Source organism: Gadus macrocephalus, chromosome 4 (genome assembly GCF_031168955.1).
Source record: "Gadus macrocephalus chromosome 4, ASM3116895v1".
Taxonomy (NCBI): domain Eukaryota; kingdom Metazoa; phylum Chordata; class Actinopteri; order Gadiformes; family Gadidae; genus Gadus; species Gadus macrocephalus.
Genome location: NC_082385.1, coordinates 3,749,360 through 3,765,179, shown reverse-complemented (window position 1 = coordinate 3,765,179; position 15,820 = coordinate 3,749,360). Strand labels below are relative to the sequence as shown.

General features: G+C 54.8%; 2 protein-coding genes across 2 annotated transcripts in view; both read right to left on the bottom strand.

The window, feature by feature from the left end:
* LOC132455655 (sorting and assembly machinery component 50 homolog A-like) overlaps nucleotides 1–14,650 on the bottom strand; it is a 59,441-nt gene extending 44,791 nt beyond the window's left edge. Inside the window, 1 exon segment of the mRNA XM_060049552.1 lies at nucleotides 14,623–14,650. The gene's annotated coding sequence lies outside the window, so the exon portion shown is untranslated.
* efcab6 (EF-hand calcium binding domain 6) overlaps nucleotides 1–15,820 on the bottom strand; it is a 33,428-nt gene that overhangs the window by 12,603 nt on the left and 5,005 nt on the right. The window contains exons 4-14 of the mRNA XM_060051058.1: nucleotides 14,485–14,548; nucleotides 14,280–14,388; nucleotides 13,526–13,568; nucleotides 12,817–12,917; nucleotides 12,455–12,518; nucleotides 6,149–6,282; nucleotides 4,565–4,683; nucleotides 4,075–4,262; nucleotides 3,024–3,172; nucleotides 2,376–2,489; nucleotides 1,669–1,762 (exon numbers count right to left, since the gene is read on the bottom strand). Of these exons, the coding sequence (XP_059907041.1) occupies nucleotides 1,669–1,762; nucleotides 2,376–2,489; nucleotides 3,024–3,172; nucleotides 4,075–4,262; nucleotides 4,565–4,683; nucleotides 6,149–6,282; nucleotides 12,455–12,518; nucleotides 12,817–12,917; nucleotides 13,526–13,568; nucleotides 14,280–14,388; nucleotides 14,485–14,548 (1,179 nt within the window). The remainder of the gene's footprint in view (nucleotides 1–1,668; nucleotides 1,763–2,375; nucleotides 2,490–3,023; nucleotides 3,173–4,074; nucleotides 4,263–4,564; nucleotides 4,684–6,148; nucleotides 6,283–12,454; nucleotides 12,519–12,816; nucleotides 12,918–13,525; nucleotides 13,569–14,279; nucleotides 14,389–14,484; nucleotides 14,549–15,820) is intronic.

Genomic DNA, 15,820 nt, shown 5'->3' with positions numbered 1-15,820 from the left:
CCTTCATTAAAACCCCAGATCGCTCTGTGCTCCCTGGTTCCCCACGGACCCCCGCGCCCGGTCCTCTCTCAGTGAAACCCCACCGCCCGGCGTTCACCGTATCATTGTTCCTGAACACCGCCAGATCTCCCCTGAGGGACTCGGCAGCAGAGGCTGACTTCACACCTGCTTCTGGTTGAAGGGGAATGAAAAGCTCGTTAATGGATGAGCGTGTAAGAAGTCACGTTTGATCAGCCGCTCGCTGAATACTTTATTAAAAACGGGGCCGACGGGGGATCCTCCCGCCTCTATCCCCGCACCATGAAAGGACGGGGATTTTTTGGCAGGTACGTGCGAATCTGGGAGAGGCTACACAAACAAGGGATACATGCATGTGCGCGCACACACACACACACACACACACACACACACACACACACACACACACACACACACACACACACACACACACACACACACACAACGGCGCACACACACACACACAAACGAACAAACAAAAATCACAATACACTGCAAGCATGCAAAAATGCACCGTCTTCCTCAAACTTCTGGTTGCGGCTTTTTTGAGTGGCAGCGACAACATCAAGCAAGCCTTTAAATTAACTGCTCCCTCCATCACCACCACCACCACCACCACCACCACCTCCTCCTCCACCACCACCACCACCACCACCACCCACCCCTCCCCCAACCAGCCTTCAACTAAAGTTTAGTCAAACTGGTAAAAAAAAGAGTCGCACGCAGCTCTTAAGCGAAGCCGATTCGTAAGTAAAGAGGCAGAACGCAGCGCGAGCCGAGGGCTGTCAGAGCAGCATATGGCCGCTGATTGAGTGGCCAACCGGCGGCCATATGCAGACATTTAATCAGGGTTCCCTCCGCCACCGTCTTAACAAGGGGCGGAGACGGCGGCGGAGCTCTAATAGCGCTCTCCCTCTCTCGTTCTACTCCTCAAAGGCAGCGATGTGTTCGTGGAGCCGTCCCCTGGGCCCTGTCTCTCGTCACTTCAGGCCCGTCTCCTCGCGTTTGTCTCCGGGAATCCGACGCATATTGTGCACTTTGCTTTTACGTTGATGTCTAAAAGCAAACAGATGCCGAGCTTCACGTCCACGCGGTGACGGCCGGTGAGAAGGCTCGCCGAGAGGAGGAGGAGGAGGAGGAGGACAGACAAACAGTGACCGATCAACACGCCGACGTACAACGTCAATGATGCATAGACGTTTCCGACCCAGTCGCCCCCAGCAGGCCTAATGCACCGAGCGGCCATCTTGGCTCTGAGCGGCAATCCTGACTCCTTCGCCTCGCGGCCCTATTGGCTCTGAAGGCCATCTTCACTCGTTCGCCGAGCGGCCATCTTGGCCCTGAACGCGAGCTGGGTGAGAGGAGCTGAATGCGGAGCTCCGCATTCAGCTCCTCTCACCCAGCTCGCGTTCAGAGCCAAGATGGCCGCCGCCAGTTGACGGAGTTCCACATTACGTGGGCTGCGACCGGTCCACACCAGTCACCCCTGAAGACCGGCGTCTTCGGCCCTCTGGTCTGTTTGCTGTGTGCTAGCGCCATCCCAGTCAGGATGTTTTTATCGTGGAGTAGCGGCCGTGGTCGACAGCAGTTCCACGACCGAACGTAACCAGTTCCGTCCGGTGTGAAGCGAGTAAACGTTTCAGTCCTTACCGGGTCCAGCAGGAGGAAGATCTCCTTCAGTCGAGAGTACACCTCCTCCTCCAGATCTGAAGAGATCTCCTCAGGGTGTAGCTGATGGAGAGACCTGGAGAGGAGAGGAGTAGGAGGAGAGGAGAGGAGAGATTAGAGAGAAGAGGAGAGATTAGAGAGATTAGAGAGAAGGAGGAGGAGAGGAGAAGAGAGGGGAGGAGAGGAAGAGGAGGAGAGGAGGTGGAGAGGAGAGGAGAGGAGAGGAGAGGAGAGGAGAGGAGAGGAGAGGAGAGGAGAGGAAAAGAGGGGAGATAAAAGGAGTAAGAAATACAGCACAATAAAAATACAGACAGAACCATTGTAATACACTTAATTAAAATGATATTATTAAATATAAAACCAATCATTTAAAAAATCGTCATCATAGTGAAATTTCTTGAAAAATGGATTGGTTGTATCCTAGTTCCTGGTCCCAGCAGACATAAATAGCTGAACTCTGAGATAGGAAACAGGAGACATATGATGATGATGATGATGATGATGATGATGATGATGATGATGATGATGATGATGATGATGATGATGATGATGAGGATGATGATGATGATGATGATGATGATGAAGGGACGCAGCATGCTGAGACGTGTTCTAAATCAGGCCCAGGTCTCCGTCTGGAACACGGCAATCTGGAGTCGGGTCCCCCACCTCTGCCCCCCTCGTTCACTGACCCGTCGGCACTGGGGGGCCGGCCGTCTGTCCGTCCGTCGGTCCGCTCAGCAGGGTTCAGGAAGTGACCCAGGAAGTGTTTCCATTTCACTGGCCCGCTTCCTTTAACCCTGTATCTGTACACACACACACACACACACACATTCACACATACACACACACACACACACGACAAACATTCACACACAGACACACACACACACACACACAACACACATTCACACACACACACACACACACACACACCCATTGACAACACGCATGGCCACGCACACAAACACATACACACACAGTAATAAAATTACTTTATTCAACATGAACTATCCAACTGCTGGTCTGATTATCCATAGCTTATTTCCTTGGTTTAATTAACAGTAAAATTATGAATTATGAATGAAGTAATTGCAATACGATTATATAATATCGTTATAATATTATCATATTATCCTTATATTATTATATTATGTCTGCTCTCAAGGGTTCTTTATTCGGGTGTACGTGACGGCAATGTCATCGTGATGTGGGAGTGGAACGGTGACATAGAGCTAAAGCTACACATGGATGGCTGAGGGAGAAGGTTCTAGACTCTAGAACCTTCTTGAGTCTAGAACCATCTAGGATCTAAGGAGAAGAGGAGTGGGAGGAGCTACCCTCTGGTCAGCTGCTGGAAGGAGGGAAGGCTCATGGGAAACAGGAAGTTGCAGAGAACGTTCCTCAGGACTTCCTGTTCGACCAGGCCGGACCTCGTGGCATCAGAAGCATCGAGGGTTTTCCACACTGGAACACAGTTCAGACACATCTAACACACACACACACACACGCACGCAGACACACACACACACACACACACACACACACACACACACACACACACACACACACACACACACACTTATGAACACGCGCACAGACACACACGTACGCACGCACAATAACACACGCATGCACACACAGGCAAGCAGGCACAAGCAGGTATATTTAATCACACACACACATGCATGCACACACACACACAGACACACTCAAACAGACGGAGCACATACGTAGACAGAAACACACACACACACACACAGACATACACACACACACACAAGGAACGTTAACACACAGTAGAACATGCAAGCCACTACAACCCCATCAGATTCGTCAGATCTATTGCTTTAATCTTTCTTTCTTTTAATCTTAACTTCATCGCACTGTGGGGGAGGGGGAGGGGGGGGGGGGGGGGGGATACGGTTGCCATGGCGAGACATCCCAGGGCGTCGACGACGAGAGGAGAGCAGCCCCCCCTGGCCGACAGCCCGTCCCTCCATCCCCGACTCGAGAGTCAGAGCGCTGATCGCTCTGATCCTCTCTCACCAGTACAGCGCCCTCTGCTGGCGGAACGCTGACACTCCGCACAGAGTGGAGAGCCCCGCTCAGAGAGGATAACACAGGGCCAGATGGACACACACGTACCACACACCTCGGAACACAAACACACACATTTGACGCAGTACACAAACACCCCACAAATCACAGACATCCACCACAGTACACACACACACACACACACAACCATAGAATACACACACACACACACACACACACACACACACACACGCACACACACACGCACAGGCACACACCACAGTATACACACGCACACACCCCAGTGCACACACATACACCCAGGCACACACACACACTGTGTTTGCGTACCTCTCGGTGGAAGAGGGTCTGGCGCTGGGTGTTTGTCAGACCCCGGGTCGGGTCTGGGGGGTCTGGGGGGTCAGGGGGGTGGTCCAGGGGGTCCTGGGGGTCCGCCCCACCGGAGCTGGTCCTCCTGGCCTGAGACCCCGTCTTCAGCTGGACCGGGTCAGGGGTCACGACCCTCGGGCTGGAGAGCTCTGAGACACAGAACCTCCTCATCAACGCAGAAGAAGAACTCTGATATCGGAAAGCAGCCTAGCGTTACCAGTGTGTATCACACACACTGTAACACAGACACATTTAACACACACGCACACACACGCAGAACATACACACACCACACACACGCAGGCACACACACCCACACACATACAGACAGGCACACGTACACACACTCAAACCGACAGAACGTACATTTAGACGGGGAGAACGTTCTGACGATGGACGATGGGAAACAGACCAGCCCTCGGGTGGTCTGACCCAGACCCTAACCCCTTACCCATCCTGGTGCAGACCGGTCCGAGGGCCAGGGTCTGCGGGGAGCTGTCCTCCAACTTGCGGAGGAAGTCTGTGTAGGCCATGTCGTCTGCTCTGTCAGGACTGTAGTGGTCCCACAGCCTGGAGGGAGGAACACGCCGGGGTGGGACGGATCACGGATCACAGATTTAGAGTTAAGTCAAACTTGGTCTGGGTAAACAACAACCACAGAAGCAGCGGTAAATGGACTGCATTTATGTCGTACTTTTCTAACCAGTAGCCACTCAAAGCGCTTTAAAATACTGCCTCACATTCACCCGTTCACACACACATTCACACACCGACGGTGGTGTCAGCCACGCAAGGCGTCAGCCAGCTCGTCGGGAGCAGTGAGGGTAAGCAATCAGGTGCCTTGCTCAGTGACAACTCGACACTTGGCTAGGAGGAGCCGGGGATCGAACTAGCAACCTTCTGGTTACCAGCCAACGCGCCTACTGAGCACCTTGCCTCCCGTGTGATGTGTGGTTAAACACACTAAGAGAGGTGGCCTGAGAATGTCTGGCCCTGCTTCTAGAACAATACTTAGTGTGGATTATTTTGAACAATTAAGGCTTGGGCAGTTTATTGCATTTCCATGTAAACATATTCTTGCATCAGATTGTATATTAATATTCCATTTTTTTTAAATTTTGCTTTTGGAAGACATTGATGCATTGATGTTGAGAGGCAGCCAGACAGGCAGACAGGCGGGCAGGCAGGCAGGCAGGCAGGCAGACAGGTGGACATAGAGGTAGAGAGACGGACACTCAGAGGCAGATAGACAGCTAGACAGGTGGATAAAGATAGTCAGACAGACAGACAGACAGACAGACACAGAAAGGTGGACATAAAGGTAGACAGACAGAAAGACAGATTAAACAAAGGGAGTGGGGGGGGGTGGAGGGAAGAGGTGATGATGATGATGATGATGATGATGACGAAGATGATGGTGGTGGTGATGATGGTGGTGACGGTGATGAGAGATGGGAGTCCTGAGCGGGAAATCCAATTAGAGCCGTTGAAAATGAACCTGTCACGCGGAATCCTCTAGAGCCGCGTGAGGAGAGGGAGGAGAAAAGTTGCTCCTCGTTTCCTGAAGTGGAATTTGACTGCAGGGCCCCCCCAAGTTTTAAAAGTCAATTAGCTTTGTCTGCCGCGGAGACAAAGGGGCTGACCACAAAGCTCGAGTTACCCCGTCCTCCCCATTAGCGCCCCTCCCCGCGGGCCGCCGCAAATAGGGTGGACTGATGGGTGGCTGACTGCCACTCCCGGGACAGGTGATCATCTACGACGGGACTGGGAGTGTGTGGGAGTGTGTGGGAGTGTGTGGGAGTGTGTGTGGGTACCTGCATGTGTTGGTGTATGTGAAAGTGTGTGTGGGTGTGTGTGTGTGTGTGTGTGTGTGTACCTGCCGGTGTGAGTGTGTGTGAAAATGTGTGTTTACCTGCCGTTGTGTCTGTGTGTGTCTGTTTACATGTGTTTGTGAAAGTGTGTGTGTCTAGCTGCCGTTTGTTTATAGACGGTGTGTCAGGCATCATCCATTCATTCCATAGCCCACCACGCCCACCTCTCAAACTCCCGGTCCGTCAGCAGGAAGCAGCAGCAGTCCGACAACACGCGCCGGAAGTCCCGCCTCCGGACCCGCCCCTCTCCGCGGGGGTCGAACGAACGGAACACGGGGGCGAGAGACCTCCCCGCCACCTGAGAGAGAGAGAGAGAGAGAGAGAGTGAGAGAGAGAGAGAGAGAGAGAGCGAGAGAGAGAGAGAGAGACATAAGCCATGACTGACAGCCGAGGCATACACAGGACGAGAGGTGGAGGACGAGAGGTGGAGGACGAGAGGTGGAGGACGAGAGGTGGAGGACGAGAGGTGGAGGACGAGCTTCAGGAGACAGGATGCCCTCGGCACTCCGACCTGGCAGGATGGGCTCGGAGCGAAACGAAAGTAAAAACTAAAGCGTCCGTGCACATCAGGTGGGAAGCTTGGACCTGAGGTTTAGTTGCTTTGGTAACCACGATAACAGAGACGAACAGACTCTGAGCGGACGTTCTAGTCAGAGGACGTTCTGTCATCCACCATGGACCCGTCAAGGTCATGGCAATATCGCATTTCTGCGGTAATCGCCGATAGTGCCGGAAAAACCACAGTTTGTACCGTTCACGACATTGGCCTGTTTGGAGACCGCAGACCCCAGACCTACGCCAGTGGTCCGATACCTCCCTAGCCTGGGCTTGAGCGGTACCCCCTAGGGGAGCTGGACCAGAGACCGGGATCTACCCAGGACTGTTTGAGAGAGGAACCTGTACCAAGTACCCGGGCGCTTTGGGTGGGACCAGACCCAAACCTCTTCCGTTTCCTGTGTCCTCTGCTGAGTCTCCCGTCATCTTAGGGGGAGGGAGGGGGGAGAGAGAGGGAGGGAGGGACAGGGCTGATACTAAATATACCCTCGCTGACTCTTGGGTAATCAGAGCAGAGAAGTCTCCCGTCTAATTGCGGTCCTGTGATGAGTGGAGCTGCGACGGGCGGCCGGTCTCTGAGAGGGTGTCTCCCTCACGCACGGCCGCCCCGAAGACCAGGAGAGTGGACCAGGACCAGGACAAGGACCAGGACCAGGACCAGGACCAGGACCAGGACCAGGACCAGGACCAGGACCAGGACCAGGACCAGGGCCGAGGAGGAGGAGGACCGGACCACACTCGCCCCGCTACCCTGCGGTCCTAGACCCTGCAGGTCCTGACAGGAAGGCACTCCCGTGTAGAGCCGGTCTCGGCCTCATGGTTAACCCCATCCTCAGTGTCTCCGTGCGGTACGACCTCCACGCCTTAACGGCCCCCCTAAACCTTCTCTAGGAGGGTAATCCCCCCCCCACTTCGTCCCGCCGCCGTGCGTTCCGCCAGCCCTTTTGTTGCACCACCCGAGCCGCTCCGCCTTGCGACCGCTCCGCCTTCCGCCGCTGCGGCTGCCGGGAGCCGAGCGAGACGCAGGGGAGCGCGACGCGAACCGCCGTGTTTAAAAAAAGATCAAATGAATAAAGGGTTTATTAAAAGACGGATATAAATACGGCCTCCTCCCACAGCCCTCCTCCACCTCCTCTTGCTCTACCCCCCCCCCCTCCTCCTCCTCCTCTTGCTCTACCCCTCCCCCCTCCTCCTCCTCCACCTCCTCTTGCTCTACCCTCCCTCCTCCTCCTCCTCCACCTCCTCTTGCTCTACCCCCTCCCCCCTCCTCCTCCTCCACCTCCTCTTGCTCTACCCTCCCCCCCTCCTCCTCCTCCTCCTCCACCTCCTCTTGCTCTACCCTCCCCTCCTCCTCCTCCTCCACCTCCTCTTGCTCTACCCCCCCCCCCCTCCTCCTCCTCCTCCTCCTCTTGCTCTACCCCCCCCCCCCCTCCTCCTCCTCCTCCTCCACCTCCTCTTGCTCTACCCTCCCCCCTCCTCCTCCTCCTCCTCCACCCCAATCTCCACCTTCTCATCCTCCAACCCCAAATCCATACTTTGTATATAGGGTATATAGGTTGTATATAGGGTATATAGGTTGTATATAGGGTATATAGGGGGAAAGGGTGTATATAAGGTAGATAGGGGGTATATAGGTTGTATATAGGGTATATAGGGGGGAAAGGGTGTATATAAGGTAGATAGGGGGTATATAGGTTGTATATAGGGTATATAGGGGTATATAAGGTACATTGGGTTTCAGTTTGAAATCACTGTCAAACATGGCCTTGCGGCCCACATAGTAGTTGTAGGGTCTATAGGGGGAATATAGGGGGTATACAGGGTAGATAGGATATAAAGCGGGTATATAGGGGGCATATAGGGTATATATGGGGTATATAGGATGGTATAGTGGGTGCATAGGGATATAGGGGGTAGATAGGGATCTCTTCCCACCCTCCTCCTCCCCACTTCCTCCTCTTCCACCCCAACTCCTCCTGCTACCCTCCTCCCCCACGTCCCCCTCCTCCTCCTCCCCTCCCCCTCCCCCTCCTCCTCCTCCCCCTCCTCCTCCTCCTCCTCCTCCTCCCCCTCCTCCTCCTCCTCCTCCTCCTCCCCCTCCTCCTCCCCCTCCCCCTCCCCCTCCCCCTCCTCCCCCTCCTCCTCCTCCTCCTCCTCCCCCTCCTCCTCCCCCTCCCCCTCCTCCTCCTCCCCCTCCTCCTCCCCCTCCTCCTCCCCCTCCCCCTCCTCCTCCTCCCCCTCCTCCTCCCCACGTCCCCCTCCTCCTCCTCCTCCTCCCCCTCCTCCTCCTCCTCCTCCTCCTCCTCCTCCTCCTCCTCCTCCTGCTCCTCCCTCCCCTCCTCCCCCTCCTCCCCCTCCTCCTCCCCCTCCTGCAGGACTGCGCGCTAATTAGAGAAATGTGTTAAAATCACAAAGGAGGGAGCAGGGAGATCATGCTGTATTAATGAAGCGAGGCAAAAGGGATACGCTCAGTCTCCCAATCCATCTCATCTCTCCATCTCTCCCTCGCACACGCACACGCACACACACAGTCAGAGATGCACACACAGACACACACACACACACACAGGGATACACACACACACACACACACACACACACACACGCACACACACACACACACACACACACACACACACACACTCAGAGACAGACACCCACACACCCACACACGCACACACACACACACACACAGGGATACACACACACACACACACACCCACACACTCAGAGACAGACACACACACACACACACACGCACACACACACACACACACACACACACAAACACTCAAAGACACACACACACACACACACACACATACACACAGACATGCACACACACTCAGACCAGCACACACACTCAGACGCACACAGATACAGACACACACACCCACACACTCCCGGCTCCTTTAATCTTCCTTTGTTTCCAACTTTTTATTCTTTCCTCCACGCTCCCCCCCCCCCAGGCCCCCCCTGACGTGCACGCTGAATTCCCTGACAAAAGAGCCCATTTCTCCGGCGTTATTTCTGTATTTTTTGATTTGCTTTTTGTATCCTCTATCTCCAATAGTTCTCCATTATATTTGAACCCCCTCTCTCTCCCCCGTCTCCCCCACTCTCTCCCCCGTCTCCCTGGTGCGCGGGCTCTGCCAGCGTTCCATTAGGCAGCTGTGTTCTGGTTGGCATGGCTTGCCGCCTGGCTCTCTTCCACACACTCCCCCGCCCTCTCTCTCCCCCCCCTCCAACTCCCTCCCTCCCACCCTCTCCCTCCCTCCCTCCCTCGCTCGCTCCCTAATTAATGAATGTGATCTGTTGTTGTTTACCGGCCTGTTCTACGGTGGTACAGCCAGCCCCGTGGGTCCCTATTGGGGGAGGGGGCAATATGTATGTGTGTGGTGTCTATGCTGGGGTATAACGAATACACCTTGCTGATTGGCCCTGAGCTAAGTCAATGAAACTGCCCCCTATCCCTGGGCCGACCCATTCACACACCCCCCTCCAAGTCCAGCAGAGAAACGTCATCTGAGGTTGTGACCTGATTTGACATTCTCCCATAAACGACAACACAGGAAGTAGAACCCCCCCCCACCCGCAGGAAAACCAGTGACATTGTTGGCACGCGTTTGCATGTATGTGAGTATGAGAGTGTTCGCATGTGTGTGTTTGTGTGTTCATGCATGTGTGGGTATGTGTGTGTGTGTGGACTTGCTTGTATTATGAACAAGTGTGTGCCTGTGTCTGTGTGGTCATTGTAATTGTGTGTGCGTGTGTGTGTGTGTGTGTGTGTGTGCGCGCGTTTGTGGTCGCTGTGATGCCTATGGGAGGGTATAGTGTGTGCTTGTGTGTCTGCGTGTGTGTGTGCGTGAGTGCATGTAGCGTGTGCATGCGTATGTGTGTGTGTGTGTGTGTGTGTGTGTGTGCGTGTGTGTGTGTGTGTGTGTGTGTGTGTGTGTGTGTGTGTGTGTGTGTGTGTGTGTGTGTGTGTGTGTGTGTGTGTGTGTGTGTGTGTGTGTGTGTGTGTGTGTGTGTGTGTGCGTGCGTGTGTGTGTGTGTGTGCGTGTGTGCATGCGTGTGCCTGTGTGTAAGAGAGGGAGAGATCAGAAGGCCTTCGTCGGAGACAGAGTGCTGCACTTTGTTTTGTCTGTCGATTAAAGGGCTAATTCCTCGCGGCCCGGGCAGCAGCTTGCTAGCGTAGCCAGGATTAGCGCTGGGCTAGCAGGGATAACAGAGAGCTCCGAGCCTCCTTCTGTTACTGCACTGACACCCCCCCCCCCCCCACCCACAACTCAACACCCCCCCCCCCCCCCCCACCCCCTCAAGCTCCCCATTCACCCGTGCCCACCAAACATTCACATCACAATGAAGAATCCATCTACGCCAAGTCGAGATGGCCCGTGAATTACTGACTATTGGAAGTCACTTCTGCGTTCACAAAAGGATTTATTCCTAGAATATATCCTCCTTGTTTCTGCAAAGCGATCTCGCTGCTCTGCGCTCTGACGACTATTTCATAGAAACCTGAACAAGAGCCGGTTCATATAAAACATGAAACCATCTAACCCTGGTTTCTGATTCCTGCAGCGAATCCACCGGCTATGTTTTCTCCTGTTCACGCGGAACACATTTTTGTACTTCCTCCGATATTGATCGCAGGCTTTGATTGTTCTGCCTCACTTGTAAGAGGATGAAGATGATGAGGATGAGAACGTGTGTCTGCTAACTGACAAAAAGTAAATTTCTTTGACTTTCATGTCTTCATGTGTTTCTTTTGCCTCGTTGTCAGTCTTCTGTTTCCTGTCTCCTACGATAACCTCTTCCAACCACGAGGAACGCTTAGAGCTTGTATTTCACCAATAAAATGGTTGTGGGTTTGTGTGTGTGTGTGTTCAGTGTGTTTAATTGAATATTGATAAGTGAGGCAAGCAAGAGGTTTAAACAGCTGTGACTGCTTCATGTATGTGTTTGAGAAAGAGAGAGAGAAATAAAGAGAGACGGGGGCATAGAGAAAGAGAGAGAGACTGTGTGTGTGTGCGTGTGTGTGTGTGTGTGTGTGTGTGTGTGTGTGTGTGTGTGTGTGTGTGTGTGTGTGTGTGTGTGTGTGTGTGTGTGTGCATCATTCATTATGAAGCCCAGCTGCTTCTCTAAGACACATGGTGGCACAGACAACTCATCACAGTGACCACACACACACACACACACACACACACACACACACACACACACACACACACACACACACACACACACACACACACACACACACACACACACACACACTTCCAAAGTTGTTATAATAACTGACAGCCACAAGAACTTTGAAGACGGGAACATGTGATTGAGCTCCCTCCCTTCTTCCCTCCTACCTCCCTCCTTCCTTCCTTCTTTCCTTCCTTCCCTCCATCATTCCTACCTCTCTCCCACCATCACTCCCTCCTTCCTCCCTCTTCATTGTCTCTTCCTGGAGTCTGATTCTGACTGCTGCAAAACAGCCCCATCGCCGTGGTAACAAAACAATAGGTTCGTAAGTAATATCGTACACGTATGCATTTTGATTGAGAATACAATCAGGAATTTAGGCAATTTTGGGTGCGATATTGTTAGAAGAATTCAAGGATGGCAGATGAGGAGGTGGAGGAGGAAAGAGAGAGTGAGAGAGAGAGAGAGAGAGAGAGAGAGAGAGAGAGAGAGAGAGAGAGAGACAGAGAGAGCACGGGAGAGAGAGGAATGATAGAACGTTGGTTGGGTGGTGAGCGAGCTGGAGAGGTTGCGCACATCAAGCCGTTGATCAATCAGCGAGGACATGAACCGATCCGTAATGGGATGGTGAGGAAACGGAGCGGTCAGACCGCGGACCCCATGCCGTTCAGCGTGAGTGCGTGCGTGTGTGTGTGTGTGTCGCTCCGGGCACCAACCTGGTTCTTCAGAAGCCTCTGAATCTCCCCCAGGGGCATGGACCTGTGTCCGGGAGCCCACCTGCTGGGTGAGGGAGACGCCGTCAGTGACAGTCGTTGCAACTCTCTTATCAATACACAGCATCCGCACAACGTAGGAACGTTACGCGTTAAAAGTCGTGGGGGCGAACGCCACTTGTTGCACAGGGAAGACGATAACAAACGTAACGCAGTGATAAAAAAAGCATGGCAGATCAGAGGACGGTCAGTGAGTTGAATACACCACAGCTCGAGCACTCCGCTCAACGACTTCAGCGCCGGGGCAGCGCCCTCGCTGAGCGGACGGTTCTGAGGCTGTGGCCACACAGGTGGGCGCGGCGTACCTGGCCGTGCGGCGGGGGGTGGGGCCGGCCGGGGGGGCGTGGCCACCGTACGGCCGGAGGAACCGCCCGGAGTCCGCCTCCTCGCCGGTCCGCCCGCACACCTGGAACCAGACGGAACCAGTCACAACCGGTTTCCCCCCCCCCCCGTAGACCCGCAGTCTCTTAACCAGTCTGCTGTTAAATGGTTAATGGACTGTATTCGTACGGCGCTTTTCTAACCGGTGGCCACTCAAAGCGCTCTACGCTATTGCCTAACGTTCATCCAGCCGTGCACACATTCACAAACACCGACGGCGGTGTCAGCCACACAGGGTGACAGCCAGCGGCGTCGCGAGCAGTCAGGGTGAGGCGTCTCGGGGTGTCTCACTGGGACACCTAGACACGAGCCGGGGATCGAACCGGCGACCCTGCGGGTTACCAGCCGACCCGCTCGACCTCCTGAGCCCCCAGGACGCCCTAACCCCCGGCGGCTCCTGTTCCTGCCGACAGCCGGTCTGACGGGGGGAGGTCGGCGCACTCGCAGCGTTCGCACCCCATAATACCCTCCTGCCCAATACTTTGTTTACGACAAAAGGTTCCATTTAAAAAGGTTCCGTCTAACTCTAACCCCTCCACCTATGCATTGTTGTGTCCCTCAAGGATGGGGGCTGGGGTGGGGGGGGGGGGGGGGGGGGACACCCCCACCTTGTTCTGATGGGGACACCCCCACCTTGTTCTGATGGTGTATCCCCACCCGGCCCCTGCCCGCGCAGCTAAAGACCGTAGGGGGTAGAGAACACAAAGAGAGGGACGGTGTGTGTGAGGGAAAAGGTGTGTGTGTGTGTGTGTGTGTGTGTGTGTGTGTGTGTGTGTGTGTGTGTGTGTGTGTGTGTGTGTGTGTGTGTGTGTGTGTGTGAAAGAAAGAAAGAAAGAAGGTTCCATTATGCATGCACTTAGACACTGGCCCACACACCTTTGATCAAACTCGAAAAACACACAAAAACACACACACACACACACCTCATCTTAAACTTAAAATGAACAAACTCACACACACACACCTAACCTGTCAGTCAAACTCGAAATGAACACACGCGCACACACATCCACACACACACACACACCTAACCTGTCAGTCAATCAAACTTAAAATTAAAACACGCACGCACTACCATTAACACACACACACACACACACACACACACACACACACACACACACACACACACACACACACACACACACACACACACACACACACACACACACACACACACACACACCGACTACCACTACCTATTCCGCGGCGCCATAATCAAAGCAGCGTCCCAGCTGTCCTGCCCTACTTCCTGTTTCCTGGTGTAATCCAGCGCAGTGGGTCCCTGGCGCCGCCGCATCTTATTATAGACACCAGCCCTGCCAATTATCACCGCTGAGAGGGGCCCGCGCCCGGGGGGGCCCTGGCCCACATACCTGGGCCTCACGACACCTGCACGGGGGAGCGGCCCCAGCTGAGGAGAGCTGCCCACCTGGGGCCCTTAGAGGGGACACACCCGGCCTCCTGGGGCCCCTGCATGGGACCAACTAGGGCCCCTACAGGGGACGCACCCGGCCAAGTGGGGCCCCTACATGAGACCAACTGGGGCCCCTAGAAGGGACACGCCCGGCCACCTGAGGACAGCTGCCCACCTGGGGCCCCTACAAGGGACAGGCCGGGCCACCATGGGCCCTCACACGGGACCAACTGGGGCCCCTACGTGGTACCAACTAGGGGCCCCTAGAGGGGACACACCCGGACCTGAGGAGGCTGCCCTCCTCCTGGGGCCCCTACATGGGACACACCCGGCCACCTAGGGCCCCTAGACGGGACACGCCTGCCCACCTAGGGCCCCTAGACGGGACACGCCTGCCCACCTGGGGCCCCTAGACGGGACACGCCTGCCCACCTGGGGCCCCTAGACGGGACACGCCTGCCCACCTAGGGCCCCTAGACGGGACACGCCTGCCCACCTAGGGCCCCTAGACGGGACACGCCTGCCCACCTAGGGCCCCTAGACGGGACACGCCTGCCCACCTGGGGCCCCTAGACGGGACACGCCTGCCCACCTAGGGCCCCTAGACGGGACACGCCTGCCCACCTAGGGCCCCTAGACGGGACACGCCTGCCCACCTAGGGCCCCTAGACGGGACACGCCTGCCCACCTAGGGCCCCTAGACGGGACACGCCTGCCCACCTAGGGCCCCTAGACGGGACACGCCTGCCCACCTGGGGCCCCTAGACGGGACACGCCTGCCCACCTGGGGCCCCTAGACGGGACACGCCTGCCCACCTGGGGCCCCTAGACGGGACACGCCTGCCCACCTAGGGCCCCTAGACGGGACACGCCTGCCCACCTAGGGCCCCTAGACGGGACACGCCTGCCCACCTGGGGCCCCTAGACGGGACACGCCTGCCCAGCCAGGTGAGACCTGCCATCGTTTTCAGGTACAGCGGTAGTGGTGCTATTATCAATTTTCCTATTTATTCCTGTTATATTATTTGTTTCATGTAGATTATATTATTAGTAGCAGTAGTTGTAGTAGCAGTTAAAATATTTTCAGTAGCTTAGCTCAGTTAATAGAATTATGTTGTAGTTATAATCATATTCATATTTTCATTACTGTATTGCGATCATAATGTAAGTAATGTGAACGGTTCCACGACAGCTAGTTGAGCTCAAACGTCCGGGTGGATATTTGGTCGATTGCTCGTTTCGACTAATGGAGGTTTCATGGACATTTCATCACGAACATGTCGTTACATCCTTGCTGTTCCTCATCCCTCAGAGTTACACTTCATGCACACATACCCCTATTATGTGTGTGTGTGTGTGTGTGTGTGTGTGTGTGTGTGTGTGTGTGTGTGTGTGTGTGTGTGTGTGTGTGTGTGTGTGTGTGTGTGTGTGTGTGTGTGTGTGTGTGTTTGCATGTGTGCCTGTGAGTTAGTGTGTGTGCACCTGTGTGTGTTTGTGTGCAAGCGGTTGCC